Genomic DNA, 27746 nt, shown 5'->3' with positions numbered 1-27746 from the left:
AAAGACTCTTGCAGTTCCTTATATATAATACCATACTTTATCAGACCTATCTAAGACCCTCCTACTCCTATTCAGTTCCCCAACAGATAAGAGTTCCTTTGGTCACACCAATGTGAATTGCTATGATTGGTCATTCTCTCCTATCTTCTTATTTTTTTTATTTAATCAAAGAAAAAAATCACATTCAAACCTTATAGTTTGAATTTTCTTTTTGTTTTACAAGAATTTTTTTAATCATGTACCTTATCTGAATTTTGCACTATGATTACCAATTTTTAAGTCTTTTCTTCCACCTTGATGGTACAATTATTTTCCTTTCACATTCATATTATTATTATTATTATTATTATTATTATGGGTTAAAGTTGGGCCGAAGTCCAAAAAAGATAAATTACAGGCTAACAATCCTGGAGGAACCAACCCTCTATTTATCACTATCAAGAAACATTGCTAACATATCAAGAGCAGCCATTATAGTTCACGCCAAAAGGTCTGCACAAACACTTGCTTCACGCCAGATTTGTTGAAGCTTGCATTGCCACTCCCTATTCAAAAAGTCCCAAATGTCTTGACAAAGGTTGAAATTAGGGTGCGCAGAATTGATTTTCTGAACAGCTTGGATTGCTTCCACAAAGTCCGATTCAATGATAATGCTGTGATAACCTTGAGACCAAGCCAGCTGAAACCAGTACCAAACAAGGATAGATGAAAGACCCACATGATACCTGAATCCACAAACCCAAGCACCTTGATCCGAGCAAATTAGCCCCCCACTTGGCCATTCTGTCGAGACACAGCCCCATCGACGTTAGACAATGAGAAAAAGAGCATCCAATGTGATGGGGGAATAAGTTCATGCCAAAATTTCTTGGACTGTTGTCAATCCCTAAGAACATGTAAGGTTGTGTTATCGTAATGAGAACATAACGAACACGAGGGATCATTGCCCAACTGTCGTCTTTGCTACATTGCATTAATATACACATGTATATCTGTGTGTTATAACGCACTTTCCATTTTTTTTTTTTTAAAAGTTTGGTATTTCTTCAGCTTTTTATTTAGGTGCCAAATATTGAATCATGGGGCCCTAGGCTAAGTCGGCAATTTCAATCCAATTGACCATGAGTTTGGGTGGTGGCTAGTTTTAAAACCTTTGATGGATGAATGTGACCCCAAAGGCAGCTTTGACCACACTTCAACTTGCATATACAAAACAAATGAAACCACTACACCATATTTCTAACTGTGTATGAGAGAGAGAGAGAGAGAGAGAGAGAGAGAGAATAGTCAACACACTATCATATGTTTTAATTAAAGAAAAGGTCCTTACCTGCAAAATATAAGCAGTGTTTTGGCAAGTGTTTATTTGTTGCACGACAAGATCAAAGAAGGCCAGTACACAACAAATCTTTATTTAAACAAACTTCCCAATAAAAGAAATAGAAATCATAATTAAATTTTAAATTATTCAATTATTTTATTTTATTTTAATTTATTGGAAGAATATATTGACTGATTTCCTCTTTGTTGTGATCAATTTCTCATGTTAGGTGACGTTGCATATAATATTGGAGTTAGGAGAGGATTGAGAATGGTGAGCTGGAAGCAACCAAGGACAATAGGTGGATGTAGCTAATATTAACTCTAATTCTCAGTCAAAGCTTCTTGAGCGACACCTTCCAATCACATAAGTCCCACATGACATGCCTAATTTTATTTTCTTTTGTTTATTTTTTCATTTATAACTGAGAAAAAAAAAAAAAAAAACAACAACAACAACCTCCATGCGATCATCATAGCTTCTTAAGTCCCTGACCTCAAGGTTACAAGTTAATAGTCAGATTTAACCTAATTCAAAGGAAGGTTCTTAAGTCCCTGACCTCGAGGTTACAAGTTAATAGTCAGATTTAACCTAATTCAAAGGAAGGGACCCCCCACTAGTACAACAATGGAGCCTAAACAAACCCTATATCAAAATTTCAAGGCGTGCGACAAAGGAGCAAAGTAGACCATAGTTTGCAACCCCCATGAATCGAACCCAAGATGCCTTGTGTGGGGACAACCCGGATTTCCACTGAACTACCACCCCAAGTGGTTATGACATGCCCAGTTTACACTCCGAAAACATTTTCTTTGCTCATAGAAAGCATATGCGAATCAAATTTGCCAGTCCAACGCATGAGACCCCCGCCATTGTGCATCTTTTGCAAAGGATATGCCGGCTTGTTTTACTTGCAGATCCCATTTGTGTATGACGTTAAACGAATCAAGCTATTTGAACTTGACTCGTGTTTGGTTGTTAAAAGCTCATAGTATGTAAACAAGCCAAGTTTGACCATAATTTTAAGCTTGTAAAGTTTTCAAGCCAAATTTGAACAATCTACTACTTGGCTCGAAAAGTTTACATGCACTATAAAAAAATCAAGTTACTCGAGATCAACTCGTATTAGGCTCATTAAAAGCTCATTTGAGATAGATTCATTATGTAATCAAACCAAACTTGAACATATTTTGAAACTCGGTACATTTTCAAATCAAGCTTAAACAACCTACTACCTTACTTGACTCAACTTCTTTATAGCCCGACATTTGTACTACAATAAACCTTGAAGCCTATGATGTTCAAATCAAAAGGTAAATAAGTCCATCTCACTGCCGAAGACCATCTCCCATATTTTATGCACCATTATCATGAAATGCATATTCTTGGACAGAAGTTTCATCCATTTCTTCAATAATTTGATCTATTTGGAAGGAGCATGTTTCTAGGCTCATTATATGGATGAATTAGGTGAAGGAGTGCAAAGATGGTAGAAGAGTCGAGGAGCGTAGCCATGGTGTAAAGAAAGGTAGAAATTGAATTTTGATGATGGGTGGCTAGTGTTTGAGGTGGAACAGATTCAACCGGTACTATTCCCCTTTCTTACAGCAATATCTTAACTAAAATAAACTAAGGAACTACACAAACCCAAAAAGTAAAGAAGAGCAAAAAAATCTCAAAAGGTTAATTATGTATCTAATTTATCTTTCTTAATTCTTCACATAACTAGTAACTTCAGGACTTGGAAATTTCCAACTTCTTTGAAGCCAACAAAACCTAGGATAATAGTAGAAACAGGAAGCGAAAATAGCTTTCCTTTACTAAAGGAACAACCAATGAATTTGACACTAGACACAACCCCATGGTTATTCTGCTGCGAAAGCAATCCCAGAAAAAGGTAGGAAATGAACTTAGCAAGAAAGGTTGACAGTTTGTGTCGAGTACCCTGTGTCCTTGTCTTCTGAACTCTGTAAGATTTACAAAACCCAACAATGAATAGTCTAGCAGCAAAACTAAGCATCATATGGTTATTATATTTTCTTCAAAAAACAAAGTTCAAAAGACAAGGACACAGGGTACTTAATCTACCAAACACATCCAATAAGAAGCGAATTTGTAGAGATCTAATTCAAAGACAAGAATGTTGAAGGCAAACCAAAGTAAGTGTAGATTGTCACTTACTGAAAATTGTAAAACCACATCAGAAAGAACTTAAAAGGAATATCCCCGAGTAAACTAAGATATCAAGTCCCCAAGACTTGTAAATGTTGATATAGCATAGCACATCATGAGCACTAAGTCCTTTAAAAACTTTATACACACATACATCCAAAGAGATACACACATACACAAAAAGAGAAAACATGCCCCGACTCCATTAAATGAATTCGACTTTAAATTTTTTTTAATTGTACTCTAAAGACCTCACCAAATTCCACTGGTATCAAATATAATAGGCACATGGGAATATTGAGAGACATGAAGTCCACTACTGTGTTATAAAAAGAACAGGTCAACTCAATAAAGCATCAAGATTCATGATTGCAATTTTTTAGAGTAGATAGTATATCCTTCTACACATGCATAAATCCCAACAAGCAAATGTAAGCAAATTATGCATTTCATCACTCAAATAGAAAAATGAACATGAAAGTAGTTGCAGATTTGATAAAATTGGAAATCTTCCTGAGCCAACATATTGCACATAAAAGGAAAAATTGAAATTAAAGGTCAAGAAAAGGAAGGAACCAAAATTTTAATGCTAGAAGTGAAGCTTCGTGCAACTGTGCTTCAAGCACGTACTAAAAGTTGGGAGCCAAAGACAACTCCAAAAGGCTTTTCAGCTATGGTTCCCCGCAGTTGTGTGTAGTTGGTTGCAGATAAAATCCCTGTATCCACATGCACACATTTGTTGGAAAATGACTCAAATAAACTTTTACTTAATATAGATGTCAAGATAGAAGTTAGAACTGATCACTAGGAACAGGGTTTGCCAAGAACCATCACTACAGCATTTTCCAAGGTAACAGAGAGGACTCAATAATAGACAAAACCACAACCTATAAATCATGTTGCACTCGGGCCCTTTTCTTCCCTTTCTTGAGTAGTGCAGTTAAACGTAACCGAGTCTCATTTAGAAATTATAAATTGCTCTAAATCAAGGAAATATGATACGAACATCTGATAATCAAGACTCAAATTTGTTTACACACTCTTTTAACATCCTCGGGTCAAACTTATTTACATAACAGTTCCAACAGGATGCAAATTAATGGGTTTAATGTAGGGATTTGAGCAGGGTGCAGTGTTTGTTTTGGCACATAAGGTTAAAGCAGATTAGGTATTGCTCTGACAAGTTGAGCACCCTTGGCTATCATGGTTTGATTAAGAAAGTATTTTTCTGAATTTTAAGCAGGCTCGAAATATCTAGCCTTTCTTTTCTATGACACAACAGCTGGGAACGTGTCCAACACATCTCACACCCGTTATCAAGTCCAGCACAGATCCTTCATGTGTTTTGAAGTACCCATTTAACATGGGGTAGAACACACTCATTTGTATCTAATCATATAAATAAAGTCCTCATTTCTAGAAAGCCTATTTGCATCTCGAACCATGTAACCAATAATTTAGTAACTCAATCTCCCAACTTCCAGTCCCACTATAGCAACTAAAAAGAATAGTCAGTCTACCCTACCATGAAACAGAATGAACAGATCTTTCTTAAACACTGACATAATTAAAAAAGATATGGATCTAAGTAGCATTTAGTCTCTCTGATATTCAATACAAATGGCCCTAGGATTCTAGATTGATAAGTGCCCACTGAAAAAAATTTCTCATTCAAAGAACAAAACCCTATATCAAATCAAACTCTATCCTTCAATTGGGTTTCTAGCATATTACTACAGCTAAACAGCTACACAACCTGCAGTTTTCTATCTATACAATAGGCCACTACCTTTAATATTAAGTTTAAATTCCATACATCATATTCGATATTTACTTTCCTGAAGCAAACATCATTTCTGCTACATTCTTCAGCTTGACAATCTCCAATCAACTTGGAAGCAAAATGCAAGGAATTTGCGTTCTCATATTGTTCACAAATGACTAATTAAGTAATTTACTTTTGTTATTATCATCAACGTATATGTCTCAGCACCCCTTAAACACTATTCAATAATGTAGTCAGCCAAATTCATCTGTGCACTAACAAGGGCAAGAAAAAATAAATAAATAAAAGATAAAGAATCACTCAATTAAAATAACAAAGTAAAATGAAGGGGGCTATCAGACAACTCCCCCAATCTGGAAACCCAATTCCAACCAAACAAAAAGCTGGAACACCACCCATTTGGCCACCTGTTTATCAAACATCCCCACCACTTACCTTTGGAAAGTCCAATCACTAATGAAAAACTGAACAACAGAGTCGACAACTCCCTAGCAATTCCGCAATAAAGAGGAAGGAGGTCGATTTATTCTTGAAACCCCTCACAAAATAATGTAATCAAGGGTTTCAGATTAATTTTCACGCTGTCAAAGGTGATTTATTGTGCTTAACAGAGACAAAAACCAAAACCGTAGTTTATTTTCATTGTCTAGAGGATTCAGACAAGCATTTTGAATAGCAAAATTTTGAAGTATTTTATTTCATTTATCTCTTTCTTCTTGTTAGCTTTACTTACTCAGACTGATAGCTTGTGGGAACGAAGTTCCGGTTCCTAAAAACTACTAAAGAATCTACTCCAAAATTCAAAATTGCAAGTGTTACCCTAATATAAGTTTTATGACAGTCACATTTTATTGCAGTTATCAAGATTCCTACACAAACCACGTCTTCTTCTTCTTTTGTAGAAAAGGAACATAGAACCATGTTCAGGTATGATTATCTTCTTCAACACTGTGGCCAACTTTTACCATAATGCAAATATCCAAAAGCAATGTGAGAAGATCAGACATCTCAAACATAATTTAGGATTCCAAAAAGTTCAAAAAAAAAAAAAATTTAAAATTGGTGTGCCTTTGGCATACTGAAGATCATGTTATATTTTTTTGTTAAATGGATAATTACTTCAAGATCATGAAGAAGATCATCATCTAGACTTCAAAAGATAAATTGAAAAAATAAAATAAAATAAAATAAAGTGACAGGCATAATTCATTGCTTGAGAAAAGTAAAAACAAAATGAGATGAGCCCACAACACCAAATGAAATGAGCAGAGTCAAAACTAAGAATGTTAAAATTATGGATGTTAGAGGGCTTCTTAATGTTTACAATGCAAACCAAAGCCAAATGAAATGAGCACACTATCAAAACTAAGGATGTTATAGGGCTTCTTACTGTTCCCAATGCAAACCAATACCAAATGAAATGACCACTGTAAAAAATAAGGATGTTGAAATTATGGATGTTACAGGGCTCCTTATTGTTTCCAATGCAAATCAAGAATGTAATTAAATCACCATTGGTCCACATGTTGAATTCATCTAGTAGGAAAATACAGTTGTACACGTTGAAGGACAAATTCCCACAATACTCCTTTAATTCCCCATGTTAGGTCCCTACTTTGTTGCCAATTCCGCGAACAAGCATGTCTTATTGCGTTGTTTTTATTCCTTGCATTTAACTTGATCGCTCGAGTAGTGAAAGCATCGCTAGAGTGAAGATGCAAGCCTCATAGAAGTTTGAACTGACTGCAAAAATACTGGGACTTGAGTTTTCACGCTCGAGCGAACTTTCCATCGCTCGAGCAAAGACACTTATGCAAAAACATGCGTTTAAGTCACATCGCTCGAGCAACCATTCCATGGCTCGAGCAGTGATCGCGATTTTGCCTTCTATGAAGTTGCGATCAAGTCCGTTTCTAGGGCACGACTTCCAGATCTTTTTCTTGGATATTAGGGTTCTCATCTAGAGCTTCTTTGTTGGTTTTCCTTTGATATTTGTGAGAGTTTATATCATGAATTGAGTGGATTATATCAAAGGGTTTGTGTTTTGATCATTTAATACAAAAGAGTTATTCGTCAGTGGAATCCGAGGATTTGAGCGTGAAGTCTTTGAAAGAATTCAAAACTGCTCGTGGTCGTGGATTCGAGGTGGATGTTGTGGATTCGACATCAAGCTGATCAATTCCGAGATGAAGGCGTTGGTGAAAGAGGAACAAATTGTTGAAAACAATTTTACAAAGTTTGGATAAATTGTTTGGTAAATTTGTATTCTTTCGTTCTTCATAGTGGATTGATTTGTGACATTTCGCCCGTGATTTTTTATCACAATTGGAGGTGCTCCAACTGTAATTTTTTCCACGTTAAAGTTGTTTGTGTTGATTTATTAATTGTGAAACAACAATCTAAATCTCTTTCATACGTGCTAGACGATTTAGATTGTCAGTTTTAATTGTTTGGGATTTAGAGCAATTAAATCTATTACGAATCACGTAGGTTTTTTAATTGGTATCAGAGCGGGTTACTCTTTGTTTTTAAATAAAACTATAGGAGTGTAATTTTGTGTGATTCGTGTCATGGATTCAATTCGCAAAGGTAGCTCGACCCATAGACCTCCTTTACTTGATAAGACAAACTATTCTTATTGAAAAACTCGTATGAGGGCATTTTTAAAATCTATTGATGAGAAAGTTTAGTACTCTGTTATCTATGGGTGGAGTGAACCTATTATTACCATCGATGGTATTGATATCCCCAAACCAATTGATAAGTGGGACGTAATTGATTATCAAAATTTGAGTTGGAACAGTAAATCGCTCAATTCTCTCTTTTGCTCCGTCACAACAGAAGAGTTATGTTGTATTTGTATGTGTGAGGTAGCAAAAAAGGTTTGGGACATTCTTGAAACTATTCACGGGGGTACTACTGCTGTTAAAAGATCAAAACTTCAACATCTCACCTCTTCTTTTGAAACTCTTTTTATGCGAGATGATGAGACATTTGATGATTTTTATGCCAAACTTAGTGACATTATGAATTCATGTTTCACAATCGGTAAAAAAATTCTTAAATCTAAAGTTGATGGTAAAATTTTGAGGTCCTTACCTGATAGGTTCCAATAAAAAATGACAGCTATAGAGAAGGCTCAGGATGTTGAGAACCTCAAGCTTGATCAGTTGGTTGGAAACCAGCAGACTTATGAAGCCCATCAGATTTCTAAGAAAAAACAAAAAGATAGTGTGGCCTTTACTAGTGCTTATGAGACTGCTAAGAACCCTGAGATAGAAATTGATCTAGAGTCCGAAATGATGGCTATGTTTACCAATCAATTTTAAAAAAATTTAAAGAAAAAGAAGCTTAATTTCAAGGCCCCCAGTTCTAAAAATAAGGGTAATGAAAAATTCAAAACTGCTCCACCCAAAGTTGCTCTGAAAGCTGAGAAGAAGAATTTGAGAGGACAAGGAGTCAAGTGCTATGAATGCCAAGGGTCTGGGCATATTGCACTCGAATGCCCTTCGAAAAAGAATCAAAAGAAAGTCTACACAGTGACTTGGGATGATGAAACCAGGTCAGAGCAGGAAGCAAAAGGAACCGAATCCGGTGAAGATGGAGATAGTACATACACGGCATTCTACTCCTGCTTCACTCAACCAACTCCAAAGCCGGTTGAGTTTGCTCATGGCCATAGTGTGCATCGTGTTCCTATTTTCGATGGGAGCAATTATCTATATTGAAAGTGTAGAATGAGAGTCTATCTCAGAGCTTGGGATCCTAAAGGTTGGCACACAATTGAGGAGAATGTTGAAGTACCATTTGTGATCGATCCGATCACCAATCAATAGGTTGCCAAGTCGACAGGGGAATGGAATGCTATTGAAAGAGCTGATATGGAGAGCAGTGAAAGAATTCTGAACACCATCCGTGAAGCAATTTCTGAAGAAGAAGAACAACGGATTGCTCACTGCAAGAATGCCAAAAAAGCATGGGAGGTTCTTATGCAATTCCATGAAAAAGGAAAGTCATCTTCACAACCATCTAGTAATCTTCATGCCTTAGTTGCTCGACCGGATGCGCTCGAGGAGAGAGGAAAACAAAAAGAAGATGATTAAACCTTGGAAGACAATGATGAGATTGATGGTGACAAACTTCAACAAGCCTATGAAAAACTATACAGTGAATCTCTAAACATATCCGAGATTAATGACAAACTCACTATCAAATTCAAAGCATGTGAAAGTGAGAATGTCAAGCTAAAGGAAGAGATTTCAACAGCTAGAAAGGATGTCATCAAGATCTCAAAGTGATAGACAAGATCTTTGTGCAAAGCTTCTGACTTTTGAGACCGAAAAAAATGAACTTCTCAAAATCTATGCCACATATGAAGAGAAGATTGAATCTCTTGAGTTGACGCAAGTTGCCTTGGAAGAGCTAGTAAGTCATAAAGAGGAAGAAATCAAAATCACTAGAGCCACAATTGACATGTGGAATAGAGGGTCAATGTCACTGGAAGACATCATCGGATCACAACAGATAAGTTGTGACAAAAGTGGGCTAGGCTATGGTGACGCAGCACTGCAAAAGGGGGAAGGCCTCTACATCTCATGACATCAAGACTCAAGAAAAGGGAAAGCTGAAAATTCAACAAAATGATAAATCTCTCCAACCTAAAGGGGGGTATGATCAATAAAAGGGAGGTAAAACCTGTTTTCATTTGTCATCATTGTGGTAGGTATGGCCACATTCGCCCTTATTGTCATGACTTGTTTGGTAATGTGTCTTAAAAATATAGAAATTCTAATACTTCATGGGTTAGGAGACAATCTTACATGTCTAAGCGAAATACCAAGATACATAATGGCGTTCACAACGCTAAGACTTTTACCAAGACTGCCAGTCCCGCTTCTATGAAGGCCAAAAAGATATGGGTGAGAAAGAGTGACCTTGTTTTGTTGTTCACACTGCACTGAAAGCATGTGACTCACACATGACAGGTGACAAATCCTACTTCACATCTCTTGAGAAATATGAAAGAGGAATTGTTACCTTTGGAGATGGTGGCACTTCTAGAGTCATTGGTAAGGATTCTACAAGTGTGGTCGGTCTACCTAAGCTGGAAAATATTTTGCTCGTTGATGGCCTTAAAACTAATCTTTTGAGCATCAGTCAAATGTTTGATTCTCATCACGAAGTATTATTTTCAAAAAATAAATGTGAAATTTTGGATAAAAAGGGAAATACTATTATGCATGGAGTTCGCACATCTAATAACTACTATGGGATTGTTACCACTAATGATCTCACTTGTCACTCGGCCATCATAAGCAATCTTGACTTGTGGCATCAAAGATTAAGTCACATGAACTTTAAAGACCTAACTAAGGCCTCGTTTAGGAGCAGGCTAATTTAGTAATTTTTTGGCTATTTGGCTAAAATATGAACTAAAAAAAACTAATATGTTTGGGATGACTTTTTGGCTTTTTACGAAAAGATGTGCAAAAAGTAGAAAGAAAAGAGAATCTTTAACTTTTTGGTATGAGTTGTTGGCTTTTTGAGTTTTTTAGTAACTTTTTGGCTTTTTGGCTAAACCGGCTTGTTGCCAAACGAGGCCTAAGATAGCCAACAAAGAGATTGTGAGAGGAGTGCCCAAAATGAGTAAGAATGTGAACCATGTGTGCGGGTCATGTCAATTAAGAAAGCAAACTCGTGCCCCTCATAAAAAGGTGAACAGCTTGACAACCAAGCACCCTCTTGAACTTGTTCATATAAATCTTATGGGACCCACTCATACTGAAAGCATTGGAGGTTAAAGGTATATTTTTTTAACTATTGATGATTACACTCGCTTTTCTTGGGTTCGAAATAAAGAAAATTTCATTGATCAGGAGGTTATTCGAAAGTTTCTTAACCTTTCTGAAGTTCAGAATTGTCACTTTCCGTTTCTTGCTAAATGTATTTGCAGACTTTGACATGGTAGCCACTGAATTGTGTGGCACGCCCCGGAATTGGATCGCCAGGCGAGTCATTCTGATACAGGTGAAGACCAGTTCGCTACGGAGGCTGAGCTTGATGCTGCAGCGGCTGGTGAGGTGGAGCGGGCTGTCCGTCCAAGGACCATTCGCGGCCAGCTACGACGGCTTGAACATTCCATGACCCAGCAACTTGATTGCATGGATGCTCGTCTTGATGCTTTTGATGGCCGACTCGGTCACATCGAGCAGACAGTTGATCAGACATCCACGCAACTTGCCCAGATACTATCTCTTTTGCAAATGCAGCAGCCACCTCCTTCTTAGTGATTGGTGGTGATTTATTCTATTTAGACAGTTCTTTTTCTTATCTTCTGGACATTTTTTGTTTTTTTCCTCCTTTCTTGGACAGTTTCTTTTGTTTATTCCTATTTTGATCTCTTTGGCCTGTATCTATTGGATAGCTCCCACTGTCTACTTTGTCTCTCCCGAGCAAAAAGGGGAGTATATTTTTTGATTTGGAGTTTTATGGGTGGGTTGACTAATTGTGACTTTAGTTTGGGATGGTGACTTGAACTAGACTACTAGACTTGGAACTTTAGATTGATTAATTCAGAATTGTTATTGCTTTTGGATAATCCTCATTTTGTTAATAGTTCTAATTATGAGTTTTGGATTGTGGATTTTGATTTGATACACTTCTGATTAGTCATCTATCTCCAGTGCTTTCGATTATGTTTTATCTTCGCAGGTGGTTTCTTCAAGGCTAGTTATATAGTTAGGGTTGATTTAGACTAGTTTTGTAGTGGTTTGTTTAGTTAGTTTTTGTGTCTAGTGCGTGTGTTTGATAGGAAAATTTGTCATAATGTTTTGTCCGGGAATTGACAAAAAGGGAAATTGTTAGATCCCTACTTGTTGCCAATTTTGCGAACAAACATGTCTTATTGCATTGTTTTTATTCCTTGGATTTTAACTTCATCGCTCGAGCGGTGAAAGCATCGCTCGAGCGAAGATGCAAGCCTCACAGAAGTTTGAACTGACTGCAACAATATTGGGACTTGAGTTTTCACGCTCAAGCGAACTTTCCATTGCTCAAGCGAAGACACTTATGCAAAAACACGTGTTTAAGTCACACCGCTCGAGCGACCATTCCATGGCTCGAGCGGTGATCGCGATTTTGCCTGCTATAAAGTTGCGATCAAGTCTGTTTCTAAGACACGGCTTCCGGATCTTCTTAGGTATTAGCATTCTCATCCAGAGCTTCTTTGCTGGTTTTCCTTTGATATCTATGAGAGTTTATATCATGAATCGAGTGAATTATATCAAAGGGATTGTGTTTTGATCATTCAATACAAAAGAGTTATTCGTCGGTGGATTCCGAGGATTTCAACATGTGTCTTTGAAGGAGTTCAAGAATGCTCGTGGTCATGGATTCGACATCAAGCTGATCAATTCTAAGACGAAGACATTGGTGAAAGAGGAACAAGTTGTTGAAGACAATTTTACAGAGTTTAGATAAATTGTTTGGTAAATTTGTATTCTTTCATTCTTCATAGTGGATTGATTAGTGGCGTTTCGCTCGTGATTTTTTATCACAATTGGAGGTGCTCCAACTATGGTTTTTTTCCACGTTATAGTCGTTTGTATTGATTTATTAATTGTGAAACAACAATCTAAATCTCTTTCATACGTGCTAAATGATTGAGATTGTCAGTTTTAATTGTTTGGGATTTGGTGCAATTAAATCTATTACGAATCACATAGGTTTTTCACCCCATAATGGCCATGAATGGCGGCAATCTCCTAGTACCATGGCTGCTTGATGGGCCCATGCAGGTTTTGCTCTTAGAGTGGCCAAATCAGGCCTTGCTGATCGTATTACTATAGTCATTGTTATTTCTTCCAATCAAGAAAGCAATATTTTATTGACTAGAAATTTCAACACCCACAACAGTTCAAGTTTGAAGGTTGGAAGGAAGTCATTGCACGTCATTGCACGTCATTGCTATAGAGCTTGAGGTAGATTATTCGCCAATTGGAGGAATGTGACACGATGAAGGCTTGATACTATTTTGGGAGCCAAGCCTAGTTGAATATGCTTCACAAAAAGGGAAAAAAGGAATGTGACTTTTTTTCTAACATAGATAATTAGAGCTTTGTGATATCTAATTGTTTTGATCAAGTCTAAATTGGTTCATATTTATGGTTTTATTTTAATGAATTCTTTGTTCTTTTGTTCCTTTTTTTTTTTTTTTTTTTAATTATTACCTAGTCATGGGTTTTATTTAACCACCGATTTATTTTCAAATGTACAATACTTGGGGCAAAGTAAGTTAACTTTGTGTGTTCCAATTAAGAATATAGGTTTCTTTTTCTTCTTGTTCTCTCAGATATATATATATATATGTTAAAATTCACCTACACCACTACCACCTCCACTTCACCTACTCCACCTACCACCTCCACTTTACCTACTCCATCTACCACCTACTACCACCTACTCTTCTATATATAGAAATCATTGTAACATTCAATAAATTGACAATTATCAATACATCAATTAATAATACAATTCTCTATTTCTCTTTATACATTGAATTTTAACATGGTATCAGAGCTATAGGTTAAGCTCTTGATATTCTTCGCCTTCCGGCGGGCGGCAACTTTGCCTTAACCGCCCGCCGGACCTCAACCAATTTGAGACCTCGCAGGACCTCTCTCACACTTTCTCTCTCTACTTTCTCTTTCTAGAACAAGCCATGGCTCGAAACCCTGCGTTCGCTTTTGCATTTCTGTTCTTCATAGTGTCCGGCGTCGGAGCTCAGTCTCGGGCTTCTTCTCCGACCAAAACTCCGGCGGCTCCCGTGACAGCTCCAACTTCCTCACCTCCTAAATCTCCAAACAAAACACACCTCCATCTATTTCCCAACAACACACCATTCACCTCTCTCTCCAAACCCCCCTCCACCGCCACCGATTTCTTCCTCCGGTTCCGAAACTCCGATTCTGTATCTCTTCGATGCTCTTCTCTGTCCTCGCAATTGAACCGGAACGGTGCTCCTGCTTGTCGAATGCAGGTGTCGGCGACTTCAGCAGCTCAGGTTGTGGCCCAGCCGCCTAGTACTGCCACTTCCGCCGTTCCTACCATCGTCGATGTCGATTTGGGCGACCGGAGCTACCCGATCTACATCGGATCTGGACTACTTGATCAGCCTCATCTTCTTCAACAGCATGTTCATGGCAAGAGAGTCCTTGTGGTCACTAACACCACACTTGCACCAATCTACTTGGATAAAGTTGTTAGTGCTTTAACACATGGGAACCCAAATGTTTCTGTTGAGAGTGTTATTTTACCAGATGGTGAAAAGTACAAGAACATGGACACTCTCATGAAAGTCTTTGACAAGGCAATTGAGTCACAGTTGGATCGACGTTGTACATTTGTTGCCCTTGGTGGTGATGTCATTGGTGACATGTGTGGATTTGCTGCTGCCGCCTTCCTTCGTGGAGTTAATTTCATTCAGATTCCTACGGCTGCCATGGCACAAGTGGATTCTTCTGTAAGGGAAAACAAAAACTGGAATCAACCATCGTCTTGGGCAAAATTTGATTGGTGCATTCTATCAACCTGACTGTGTGCTTATAGATACTGATACATTGAACACATAGCCAAGAAAGATTCCCATACACAACACACCACATACTCATTATTATGCTTCCCACTCTCCCCCACTTTCTTTATTTTATATATATATATATATATATATCTCTTTTTATTATACTCCCTCCGTCCCATAATATTAGTCCCTTATTCCATTTTTCATTGTCCCAAAATATTAGTCCCTCTTCAAAAATCAAGTACAAAAATAATATAAATTTCCCATTTTGCCCTTCTTTTAAATTCATAAATAATATAAAAAGTACAATTATGACATTGATATTCTCAAAAAAGTGTACTATCAAAGGGTAATTTTGGAAAACCAACTTTTTAAAAGTATAATAATTGTACTACCAAAAAAAGTTGGATTCCCCAAAAGGGACCATTATTACCCAAACACTCCACTTTCACACCACACCGTCTGATCCCACTATCTCTTTTATTTATTTTATTTTATCTTCCTTCTTTCATTTCAAAAAAAAAAAAAAAAATTACAAAACCGAACCACCCACAAACCCCGTCGTGGCCATCACTAGTCAAGTCCCCAGGCGCCTGATCGGCACTGATGCTTTTCCAAAAACCCCAATTGTTGATTATACTCTTTTTCACCTCCCAACCCCACTCCACTTTCTCTTATTTTAATATATATATATATATTTTTTTTATACTCTCTTACCCAAAGTTCCCCCTCTGTCAACTTTTGCAGCCTATGCTTTCTACCTTCCTATATTATTATTATTATTATTCTTATTCTTATTCTTAAAAAAACAAAAAAAAAATATAATTCCAAACACCATTGCTGTTTTTCACAAATCCGTGTGATAAAGATTTGCACACCAAACCTTACCTTCTTTTATTCCTCTCAGGGATCAACCCCGATCACACTTACACAAAAACACAAAAAAAAAACAAAAAAACAAAAAAACAAAAAAAAAACAAAACAAAACAACACACACAAAACAACTACATCCATAGGCCGGATTTTTCTTCTCTACTCTGCCGCCGGTCTCTTCTTCTTGCCTCCGTCCTGGGCAGCCCTTGACGGTGCTGCCTCCGTGTTTCCCACTCCACTGGGCATGATCACTACTCCCTACTCCTCCACTGCAGCATATGGCGGACCTCCAAATCGGAACATAACGGTGGCCTTCCGCTTCAGCTCCTTATTTTCCGCCTTTAGCACACTTATCTCTGCTCGCGCATCCTTATACATGCGCTGGAGCAGAGCCAGTTGGGCGTTTAACTACTGCACCTCATTTGTCCTACTCTGCAGCCGGTGCGACAGGTTTGTGACCGCCGTCATGGTCTCCACACATGACTTCAAAGTATACTGATTGGCCTCAATATCTGTTTGCACTGCCATTTTTTGCTCCACCGACCGCATAGGGAAGTTCAACGGAGCAAAACCAGAGGCGCTTGGTTGAGGTTCACTGGCCACCGCACCAGTTATCTCTCTTGTTGACTCGTTGAGGTCGGGAAAGAGAGTGAGCAGACCACGGGACGAAGAGGCCATATTCTGGGTAGCTGAACGGGAAGACGAGACCATGTTATGGGTTGCTGAGTGCTTCAGAGAAAGGTTGGTTACAGAATGGCAACAGAGTGTTCCAGAATCTCTTTCTCAGAAACGGAAGAGTTTTTTCAAAGGATTTTCGGCGGTTTCAGACTGGTTTGCACAGCCTCCGCCTCAACCTTGGTTAAATAGCCGAGGCAGGCACACGCATCATGCACCCCTCGGCGCTCGCCGACAACATGGGCGCTCCTTTTGATAGGCACGCCTTTTGATGGCACGCCTTTTTATAGATTGGGCACGCCTTTTGATGGCACGCCTTTTGACAGATTGGGCACACCTTTTGAGGGTGTGACTTTTTAAGGGTCCGACAAGACTCTGTAAACTGTCCCGACATTGATTCCGGTTAGCTCCTTCATGGGTCCGACAAGACTCTGTATACTGTCCCGACAATTTCGGTTAGCTCCTTCATGGGTCCGACAAGACTCTGTAAACTGTCCCAACATTGATTCCGGTTAGTTTCTACAAGGGTCCAGCAAGACTCCGTAAACTGTTACAACAACTGTCACAACATTGTCTGCTACAACGGTCCGACATGACCCCATAAACTGTCTTCTACATCGGTCTGACACCGCCCTCCAGTGTCCTCTACACCGTTATGACACCACTATACAGTGTCCTCTACAACGTTATGACACCCCCATACAGTGTTGTCCTCTACAACGTTATGACACCACCATACAGTGTCCTCTACAACGTTATGACACCACCATCCAGTGTCTTCACCAATGGTCTGACACGACCATACAGTGTCTCCTATCCTCTTTTATTTTTATGTATTTTCTTGTTTTGTTACTCTCTCCAAACTCAAGTTGGTTAGTTCCTATCCCCCTTGAGTTTGCGGGGGGCTGTTAAAATTCACCTACACCACTACCACCTCCACTTCACCTACTCCACCTACCACCTCCACTTTACCTACTCCATCTACCACCTACTACCACCTACTCTTCTATATATAGGAATCATTGTAACATTCAATAAATTGACAATTATCAATACATCAATCAATAATACAATTCTCTATTTCTCTTTATACATTGAATTTTAACAATATATATAGCAAGAATAGAGGTATGTTTTTGGGACAACAATTTTTAGAATTTGAGTGTTTTAGTTTCTTTCCTCTCTTTTTCCATGTTACGGATACCTTTAAGCACCATAGCTAGTAACCAAGCCTTTATAGCTAAAAATTGCAACAATTTTCTGAAACAGGCTTCTTTTTTACAAGTTAAAAACCAAATAGAGTATTCTGAACAAAAATCCTCTAGGGCCATGCCCACTTGTCACATTATGATAGTCAACTTAAGAGTACCTGCAGTTTACCATAATACCACACAAGCTACACCACAAATTGAAAAGAAAGTGCAAAGTCATGATAGGTACTAGGATTGCAACTGGTGAGTGTTTCCTGGTTCTACAAGGTTGCAAAAGATGGTGAAATATAAACTAAGAGAATGACATAAAAAAAGTTGTCTCAAGCCTCTAAATTCTAAACAACAAAAGTAGAATCAAGTCTTCTACAACCATTATAATTGTATCTTTAACTGATTTTTTTTTTTTTTTTTTACTAATTAATATGTTTGCTTATTTCTTTTGATTTTTAATACGTATCTTGGAATATTTTGGCTTTAGACATACTACTATTTAGGTATCAACCATCCATTGGTTGCGGTATGCACACATATTAACATGTAATGTTAAGATGATTACATTTGAACATCATGTAAGCTATTCAAATGTGATTACCAACTATTATTCTTTTGTAACCCGCATAGGTAGATGTCACAAATGATGAATCAATTTCTTTTGAACATGATACTGAGACAACACTTGGTTGCTTACATACCAAACAAAGACATCAATAGCTGTAAAGTAGAACCCTTATAAAACTCATATCAAGAATGAGGATTTTGAAACATCTGATTCTTGAGAAACTTATGAGATTTCCAAGAAAAAGGAAGTCCCAAATTACAAAACCTATGGGCCCAAAACCAAATTTAAGTTTTCATTTTCTAAAAGCCATCCCCACAAAAAAGTGTATGCCACCATAGAAATAGGATACCTGATAAGAGCTAGTGAAGTACTTGAGGATGAAAAAATCTACAAGAAGCCACTTTGTGCCTGTTTGGTGCAGCTTAAAAGCTGCTTATTTCAGCTTTCAGCTTAATTTAAGCTATTTTGATGTGTTTGATTTAACTTAACAATGCAGCTTATAACTTTTTGTAAGTCAGAAATCAGCTTATTCTTTGAGTGGGGCAGGGGATGCTTAATTTATAAGTCAGAAATCAGTTTATGTTCATAGTTATAAGCTATAAGCTGTTAAGGCATAAGCTATAAGCACTTTCCCACAGCTCTACCAAACAGAGCCTTTGTGAGGTTTACCTTAAGCCCAAGTGTGTTTTTTTTTTTTTTTTTTTTTTTTTTTTGTATAGAGACTTTGAGACTAGGAAACTAAGAATCACAACAACCATTACATATTAAGAATAAATTAAGAACCAAAACTAAATGAAGTTTTCTTTTCATACATTTCAAATAATATATAAAAGACAAATCTTGAACTACAAAAACAGATCAAATTGTTTTTACTTTGCTTGGTTCCATTTTTCCAAAAACACTTCTCAGAAAATTCTACTTTCTTGTTTCCCGTGTTTTTTTGTTTTTATTGAATTTTTTTAATATTTTAAGTAATTTTTTTTTACTTTTTAGACATACCTAACATAAATATACCTAAAAAGTAAAAAAATTGTGGAAAAAAAAAAAAACCTTTTAAAAATTCACTAAATACCCAAAAAAAAAACAAAACAAAACAAAACAAAACAAAACAAAAAACAAAAAAAAAACAAGAATTGAGTACATTTTCTGTATTTGTATGTATTTATTAATTTTTTAAAATATTTTTTCACAACCTTTTTACTTTTTAGATATATCTAAGTAAAGTGCATCTAAAAAAGTAAAAAAAAAATGTTTAAAACTTTAAAAATATTCACTAAAAACAAAAAAAACACGAAATCAAAAAACTCAATTTTCAAAAAACTTAATCCAAAACACTCAAACCAAACACACTGTTTAGTTTTCTTTTCTTTGAGGCCCAATAGATATAATCCTTTGCAATTTGCATGAAAAAAATTCCATAATCTTAATTATACTGCACCACCTCTTTTATGTAAGTAGCACGATGTAGGGAAGATTAAGAAACTAGGCTTAATACAGCCTACAATTGAATTCTGTGGTGGGTTTTTGGCTATGAAAAGTTGTTAGGATTGAGATTCTAAAAGCTAAAAGATAAAAGATATGTTCTAGGACTTGCAAATAAAAATTAAAATAAAATCTAATTAGTGTGGTTTCAATAATAGAAGCTTGATGGGTTTTCAAAATTGGCACAACTAAAAGGACTAAATTGGCCTATGTAGTGGCTATTTAGGGTTTTAATGGTTGAAAAGAAGGTCACAATGTAAGGAAGGGTGTTAGGGTTGATTGAGAATCAACATGTTACTGTTTTAGAGGATACCTAAATAGAAGCTATTTAGGATTCTAATAGTTGGTTTATTCTTCCCACTCGTCATCATAACACCACTTGTGAAGTACCTTTTCACTATGAGAGCTAACTTATTGGTAATCAAATCTTAAGTGCCATGGTCCACAAAAGAAAGCTACATTGGAGAGTACTTCTAGTATCATATAGTTCTTCAATATTGTTGTCATCTCTTTGCCCTTTTGTGAAAGATATCATCACTCATCTTACTTACTTCAATCTTCGAATAAGTTATTGGGTTGAATACCCTAACTAACAACGAAAAAATTAAGGGTAAAAAGTTGACAACTGAGGTGGTACTTGCTCAAGTTCCCAACCAAATATTAGTTTGTAAAAATAAAAAGAACATTAAATAGTATTAGAGGAAATCCATTTCTATAGAAATCCATGACACACATCCACAATCGATTTAAAATTATAGAAGAAACTCATAACACACATAGCAAAACTACCACTTGATCATTCAAGCAAGCACAACACCATCAAGGATAAGCACATGTTCATTCCATAAGTATATTTTATTGAGACCAAATACTCTGAAATAAATCGAACCAGAAATGCCAAAAGTAACAGACTCCATTGATTAAGTAAATTGTCTGATGCCACAGACCAAATCAGATAAGAACTATTTTCTCTCACCCAAAGATTGTATAAGATTCAAAGCAAGAACCACCCAATAGGTTATGAGGATAACCAAAAAAAAGATTTCACTTCTCTCTTCCACAAGGGCCAAGCTTCACACCCCTGCCAAAATGAATCAACCCAGCCCAATGAGGCCACAGTTTACTAAGGTACTACTCCCACAAAAATAAAATGTTCAACCCCCCAAGAACCCAGTGAGCAACATTCAAGAAGAAAAATGTATATCTAAACAAACATTTGGAATTAAAGAGTAACCAAAATACAAAATAAGTATCTATCACAACTGTTCAAATTCAGAACTTATATTTGTAAAGTGATGAGTTCACCAATAAAAAACCCACAATTTCTTTCATTTTTTTACAGATGAACCCATAATAACTACACAGTAAGGAAGGCAATGAAAACTTAATTTTAAGATTACCCAACATCCCATAATCCCTGACCCTAAACTAATGTTATTTTTCAATCGCAAACTAAAAATAAGATACTAAAAACACAAAAAACGAGAACTTAAAAATAATAATATATTCGCATAGTGATGTTTTTAAAAAAAAAACCACCAACTAAAAGATTTTGTAAGTACTTTTATATTGTGGGGCAAAAAAAAAAAAATTGAAAATTTTGGCACAAGAATATATTATTTTTAAGTTCTCATTTTCTATGCCAGACAAACAATTTGAGACTGAGGTAGTAATACGGTAATAATAAGAAATTAAATATTAAATACTAATTGACATTTATTAATAAAATTATCATTTAAGTCTCCATATGGTGGAAAGTTATTGTGAGCGAGTTGAATATTAAGCCTCCACATTTTCCCTCACTATGACTCCAACATCAGGAAACTAAAATAATTTGAACTAAAATTTTCTAAATATAGTCTTCATATGAGACCCAAATAATATTTAACACGTAATACAATTCATCAGCAACTCCCAATAGCTATGTTTAGCAATTTGTATAGTTAACAAAATAGCCCTACCTGCTAAAACCCTATAAAGCATGATACTCCAAAAATTCTTATCATATAAGTACCGGGTACTTATCCAATATGGGTAGGTGTACCGGTACAACAGCATGTGTACTCGTTATGTGAAAGACATTTGGTTTATTTTATTAATTTTTTGAATATTGGGTCTGGCTTGACTGGTAAGACGATGGAATTAGTAAATGTTCTGATTAGGAGGAGAGTTAGTATAGCTTACGTACAAGAAACTAAGTGGACGGGTGAGAAAGTTAGGGAAATTGAAGATACCGGTTTTAAACTGTATTATAGTGGTAAGAACAGATGCAGGAAAGGGTCTGGTGGAGAATGTAGTGACAGTCATTAGGAAAAGGGATAGGATTATGTTAGTTAAACTAGTTATTGGAGGGAATATAGTGAACGTTATTAGTGCATACGCCCCTCAAGTAGGATTAGATGATCAGACTAAGAGGGTTTTTTGGGAGCAAATGGATGAGATCTTACAGGAGATGCCCGTAGGAGAGGACCTGGTTATATGTGGAGATTTTAATGGCCGTGTAGGCTGCATAGATAAACTAGGCTATGAAAGGGTGCATGGTGGATACAGTTTTGGTGGCAAAAATGAGACTGGAGAGAGTATCTTAGATTTTGCGTTGGCTTCTGACCTTGTGGTGGCCAATACTATATATAAGAAAAGGGAGGAGCATTTGATAACTTTTAAGAGTGGGTCAGTTAAGAGCCAAATAGATTACTTCTTAGTGAAAAAAGTGGACCGCCTAAAATGCAATGATTGTAAGGTGATTTCTGGAGAGAGCCTGGCCTCTCAACATAGAATTTTGGTACTAGATTTATGTTTTAGAGGGCAATACCGAGCTAGGAAAGATGGTGGGCGTCGTAGGACGAGATGGCGGGACCTAAAAGGAGATAAACTAGAAATATTTAAGAATAGAATGAATAAGGAAGGTACTTGAGACTTGGAAGATGATACTAACGCTATATGGAACTCGATGGCCAATTGTATGAGGAGAATCTCAAGGGAAGTGCTTGGAGAGTCGAAAGGGACGGGACCCAACGCTAGGGAAACTTGGTGGTGGAGGGAAGAGGTTCAAGTGGTAGTTAAGGCAAAGAAAGAGTGTTTTAAAAAGAGACAGAAGGATAAAACTAAGGAAACCTTAAGAGCTATAGATTGACTAATAAGGAGGTCAAAAAAGTAGTGAAAGAGGCCAAGTTGAAAGCTTATAATGACCTATACACTAGACTAGATAGTAAAAAAGGAGAGAAGAGGGTATACAACTTTGCTAAGATACGAGAGAGGAAAACAAGAGATTTTAATCAAGTTAAGTACATCAAGAGTGAGGATTCTAAGGTATTAGTGAAGGATGAAGAGATTAAGGAAAGATGAAAGAACTATTTTGAGAAACTATTAAATGAGGAATATGGAGGTACGGAAATAGAGGAAGAAATGGCTAATAATACGATAAACCAAGACTATAGGTTTTATCGTAAGATTAGGAACTTTGAAGTGGAGATTGCACTTAAGAAGATGAAATCAAATAAGACTTTAGGACCCGATGATATCCCTATTGAAGCTTGGAAGTGCTTGGGTAAAAAAGGGATTGTTTGGTTGACTAGGTTGTTTAGCAAAATTTTATTGACTAGAAACATGCCAGATGAGTGGAGGAAGAGTATTTTAGTGCCAATATATAAGAATAAAGGAGATGTCCAGAATTGTAACTATAGAGGAATCAAGCTAATGTGCCATATAATGAAAGTGTGGAAGAGGGTGATTGAACGCCGATTACGAGATATAACAGAGGTGTCAGAGAATCAATTTGGGTTTATGCCCGGCAGGTCAACAATGGAAGCGATTTATCTTTTGAGGAGAGTACTAGAAAAGTATAGAGAAAAGACAAGAGACATTCATATAGTGTTTATCAACCTTGAGAAAGCATATGACAGAGTGTCCCGAGATATAATATGGTTGGTGTTAGAGAAGAAAGAGGTGACAAAATGTTACATTGATATGATTAGGGACATGTATGAAGGGGTGGTGACCACTATAAGATCGCCTGCCAGAGAGACAAATGAATTTCCTATCACTGTTGGGTTACACCAAGGATCTACCTTAAACCCTTATCTTTTTGTTTTAGTTATGGATGAGTTGACGAGAAAAATTCAGGATGACGTGCCATGGTGTATACTTTTTACAGACGATATCGTACTAGTGGATGAGACTAGAGAGGAGTTAATACAAAGTTGGAGATTTGAAAAAAAGCTCATGAATCTAAAGGTTTCCGGATAAGCAGAAATAAGACAGAATACATGGAGTGCAAATTTAGTAACAGTAACAATGAAAACAGAGGAGAAGTGAAGACTGAGAGCCAAGAATTGCCTAAGAGTCAACATTTTCGTTATTTAGGGTCAATTATTACAACAGCAGGGAAGATTGATGTGAATGTGGCCCATAGGATTAAGGCGGGATGGTGTAAGTGGAGAAATGCGTCTGGGGTATTGTACGATAAACGAATACCCACTAGACTAAAAGGTAAGTTCTATAGAATGGCTATTAGACCAGCAATGTTATATGGGACGGAGTGTTGAGCAACCAAGAAACAACATGTAGATAAGATGAGTGTGGCTGAGATGAGGATGCTAAGGTGGATGTGTGGCAAGACTAGACAAGACAGAATTAGAAATGAGTGTATTCGGGAATGGGTAGGAGTAGCACCGCTAAAAGATAAGTTGAGAGAGAATCGATTGAGATGGTTTGGTCACATTCAACAGAGACCAACAGAGACAGTAGTGAAGAGATGCGATACTGTAACGGTAGAGAGGAGTGTTAGGGGACAGGGTAGGCCTAGATTAACGTTGGCTAACGTTGTAAATAGAGATATGGATCTACTTAATTTGACTAACGAAATGGCCTTTGATAGGGCCGCGTGGAGAAGAAGGATTCATGTAGCCGACCCCATTTGATGGGACTTAAGGCTTGATTTGGTTTGGTTTGGTTTGGTTTGGTATTGAGTCTGGCTTGAGTATAGCATGGGTAGGTATGGGGCACTTTTGTGGACACATTGATGCATAAATATCCTTTTTTTAAATATAAGGGGGTACCAAAATAAATATGTTATGTCTATGTTTAGAACTCATAAAATAAAGGGTATTTATTCAATTACCACAAATTTGAGAAATACTTTAAGGTCATTCTTTTGCAATTACCGAGCATCTATCTCTCTCGCAAATATTTCACTTGATGAGCCATAAATGGAAGCTATATTATTAAGTGATGAAGTTGATGGAAGTGTAGATTCTTAGTTTTGTAGGACTTCCATTTATTTATGCTTAGTTTTCTTTTTAGAATTATACTTTGGTTTGTAGTTTTCTTATGTATTGGCATTGATTAAACTAGTTACATCAACCTTGCTTTTGGTTTTGGAAGTAAACTTTGATTTGTAGATTCAATCTAAATTGATTTCTCCATTTGTGCATGCCATCCTTACGCAGGAGCCATGCTAATCTTCTCTATATCCTTCCAATCTTAACGAATGTCCCCAAAGGGACTCAATCTAAACTGATTTTGTCATTAAACTTTGTACCTTGTTTTAACTGCTTTTTGCATTTGATTTTCTAATTGTTATATATCATGCAATACTAAGTATTATTAAAGATAAAAATAAAATTATGGACGTACCCCTTACTTAATCGTATCCTTTTTTTTTAAGGTTTGGCCATACCGATTTGCTAATGACCTACCAGTACCAACATCGGTACCCATACTTGTACCCGTGCTTCATAGCTAAAACCTAATTAAAAGAATCCACCTAGAAACATTCTAACCTATAAAATATTTAAATAAAACTCAATTTAACTTCAAAGTAGTTTATAAAACATCCAAAAAGTAGTCCTTGTGAAATTCTAAATTTGTCCTTTCATTGTTCCCATTCCTCATCATAACACCACTTGTTGATTACCTTTTCCCAATGCGTTAACTTATTAATAATCAAATCTTAAGTGCCACAGTTCATGCAAGAAAGTACTATCACAAAGCTCTTCAATATAGTTGTCATCTCATTGCATTTTTGTGAGAACATACTATTACTCACCTATCTTACATCCTTCACTATCCCAATGTGTTATTATTGGTTTGAATACCCCAGCCATATAAGGGTCAGAACAGGGTTGGTATGTGCTCAAATTTGTAATTTAATATAATTTGTATATATATATATATATATTAAAAGGCATATGGAGGAAATCCACTTCCATAAAAATGCATATACCTTTCTGTTCACAAGGCATATGCACAGACACACAAATCAACCTAAAACTATACAAAAATCTGAAAACATACATAAAAAATAAAAATAAAAAAACAACTTGATCCTGTGTTTTTAATTAGTAGATATTGGAGACCTATAGTGTGTAATATGCAAATTTTTTTCTTCGTGGAACTTTTTTCCCTATTATACTCTCTGCATTTTCTCTCTCTCATTTTTTAATTAAATTTCTTTGTTGCTAATAAAAAAAAACACTTGATCATTCAAGTAAGCACAATACCATCGAGGTTAAAATTATGTTGATTCTAGAAGTACATTTTACCAAGTCCAAATACATGAAATGAATCTAACCATAAATGCAAAAGTAACAAAATCCATGGAATAAGTAAATTGCCTGATTCTGCAGTCTGAATCACATAATAACTCTTTTTGCTAGAACCCAAAGATTGTGGAAGAATCAAAGCAAGAGTCACCCAATACACTACAAGGGTAACCAACAAAAAGATTTCAATTCCCTCTTCCACAGGGGCCAAGCTTCACACCCCTGCCAAAATGGATCAACCCAGCCCAATGAGGCCATAATTTACTCAATTACTCCTTTAAAAATTTTAAAAAACAAAACAAAAAACTGATCGCCAAAACTGAGTGAGTTACATTCAACAAGAAAATGTATATCTCCAAACATTCACTTGGAATTGAAATAGTAAGAGCAATCAAAATACAAAGTGGGTGTTTGGAAAGTTACTATTTTAATAGGCTATTTTAATAGGCTAAAATTTTTGTATTTGGGAAGATTAGATTTTTTTATAGTTTGATGTAATGTTTGTGAGAAAAAAAATGAAATGATTATAGATTTGATGTGACAGTTTGTCTTATTAGCTATTTTAACCTATTTTATCTTTTTGTGGATTTTAGCCTAAATTGGGCTAAAATCCCACTTCCCAAACAGTTCAAAAATAAGTCATTACCATGATTGCTCAAATTTTGAAACTTATATTTGCATAATGGTGAGTTCAGCAATAACAAAACCCCACAATTGCTTTCACCAAGTACACATGAAACCATAATAACTACTCAGTAAGACAGGCAATGAAAATTCTATTATAAGAAGACCCATTCAACCCAAAATCCTTGACTGTAAAGTAATCGCTATACAATTGCAAATTCATCACTCTCAACCATAAAAACAAATTTTCAAGATGACCTATATATGTGAAAAATCAATTAGTGGGCTTGAAAGTGTAAGGCTGTGGAAGTGACAACGGACCTCTCCTGGACTCACTGTCATCCAAAAGCCTTTGAAGCCTCTTCTTCGAAGCGTACTGCCTATCAAAATGCTTCACCTGTACAAAAATTCACAACACACCACTCTCAAAAATCAAAACCCAAAACATAACAATGAAACAAAATGCAAACCCACAAATATTAATTCAAAATTAAATAAATTACCCAAGTGGGTCGACATTGTTTCACAAATTGATCCCTAGATTTCTTGCATTCAATAGGGTACAGTAGTCCAACTGAAGCGATTTCGGTTGGTTTCTTGTTCGATTCCATCTCCAAACATGCATAGAATGCATCACGAGCCTTGTGGGTTTGGAACATTCAAAGATTATTAAGCCTTGGAAGTTTGTTTAAGAATGCACATTCACATATGCATACATGTACACACAAATATGTGTATATATATATAAATTGTTGAAGAAAATTGAGTGAATACCTTGTAGCAAGCTTGTCTTGCTTCTAAGAGGACGTCTGTGTGAATTTTATCAGGGTTCTGTGATGCGTGGGGTTCTAGTGCCATCACCATGGAGAGAGAGAGCGCTCAGGTGTTCAGAATTGTTTGAAAATGAGAAACAGGAATGGCGTG

The 27746-nt window shown here is 36.5% G+C and overlaps 1 protein-coding gene, 1 non-coding gene and 1 pseudogene across 7 annotated transcripts; 1 reads left to right on the top strand and 2 right to left on the bottom strand.

Annotated features, from left to right (window-relative positions):
- Positions 1-309: 309 nt before the first annotated feature.
- Positions 310-27746, bottom strand: LOC114293376 (Cytochrome c oxidase, subunit Vib family protein). 6 transcript variants are annotated; one of them, XR_003640038.2, is made up of 6 exons: positions 27597-27746; positions 27326-27463; positions 27144-27219; positions 26271-26357; positions 20633-20737; positions 4101-4209 (listed from the first exon to the last, which is right to left on the bottom strand). XR_003640038.2 is itself a non-coding variant. In XM_028237438.2 (5 exons), the coding sequence occupies exons 1-5, from the start codon at positions 27684-27686 to the stop codon at positions 20730-20732; spliced, it is 399 nt and encodes a 132-aa protein (XP_028093239.1). In that variant the 5' UTR covers positions 27687-27746; the 3' UTR covers positions 20434-20729. The 6 variants fall into 6 exon arrangements, 5 of the variants coding, with proteins under 5 accessions (XP_028093234.2, XP_028093236.2, XP_028093238.1 ...); XM_028237438.2 differs by lacking the exon at positions 4101-4209 and having other exon boundaries at positions 20434-20737; XM_028237433.2 differs by lacking the exons at positions 4101-4209; positions 20633-20737; positions 26271-26357 and adding an exon at positions 310-783.
- LOC114262175 (3-dehydroquinate synthase, chloroplastic pseudogene) lies at positions 14189-14923 on the top strand (annotated as a pseudogene).
- On the bottom strand, positions 25058-25160 carry LOC114293400 (U6 spliceosomal RNA). The gene has a single exon (XR_003640046.2). It is a non-coding gene; the product is annotated as a U6 spliceosomal RNA (small nuclear RNA).

Source organism: Camellia sinensis, chromosome 4 (genome assembly GCF_055761805.1).
Source record: "Camellia sinensis isolate YWXY chromosome 4, ASM5576180v1, whole genome shotgun sequence".
NCBI lineage: Eukaryota > Viridiplantae > Streptophyta > Magnoliopsida > Ericales > Theaceae > Camellia > Camellia sinensis.
This window is presented reverse-complemented; position numbering and strand designations above follow the sequence as displayed.

Coding starts and splice junctions, on each gene's coding strand:
- LOC114293376 (XM_028237433.2), bottom strand. CDS start 27,686: ATGGTGATGGCACTAGAACCCCACGCATCACAGAACCCTGATAAAATT. Junction 27,464..27,596: donor CAAGACAAGCTTGCTACAAG/GTATTCACTCAA, acceptor CAAACCCACAAG/GCTCGTGATGCATTCTATGC. Junction 27,220..27,325: donor AACAATGTCGACCCACTTGG/GTAATTTATTTA, acceptor ATTTTTGTACAG/GTGAAGCATTTTGATAGGCA.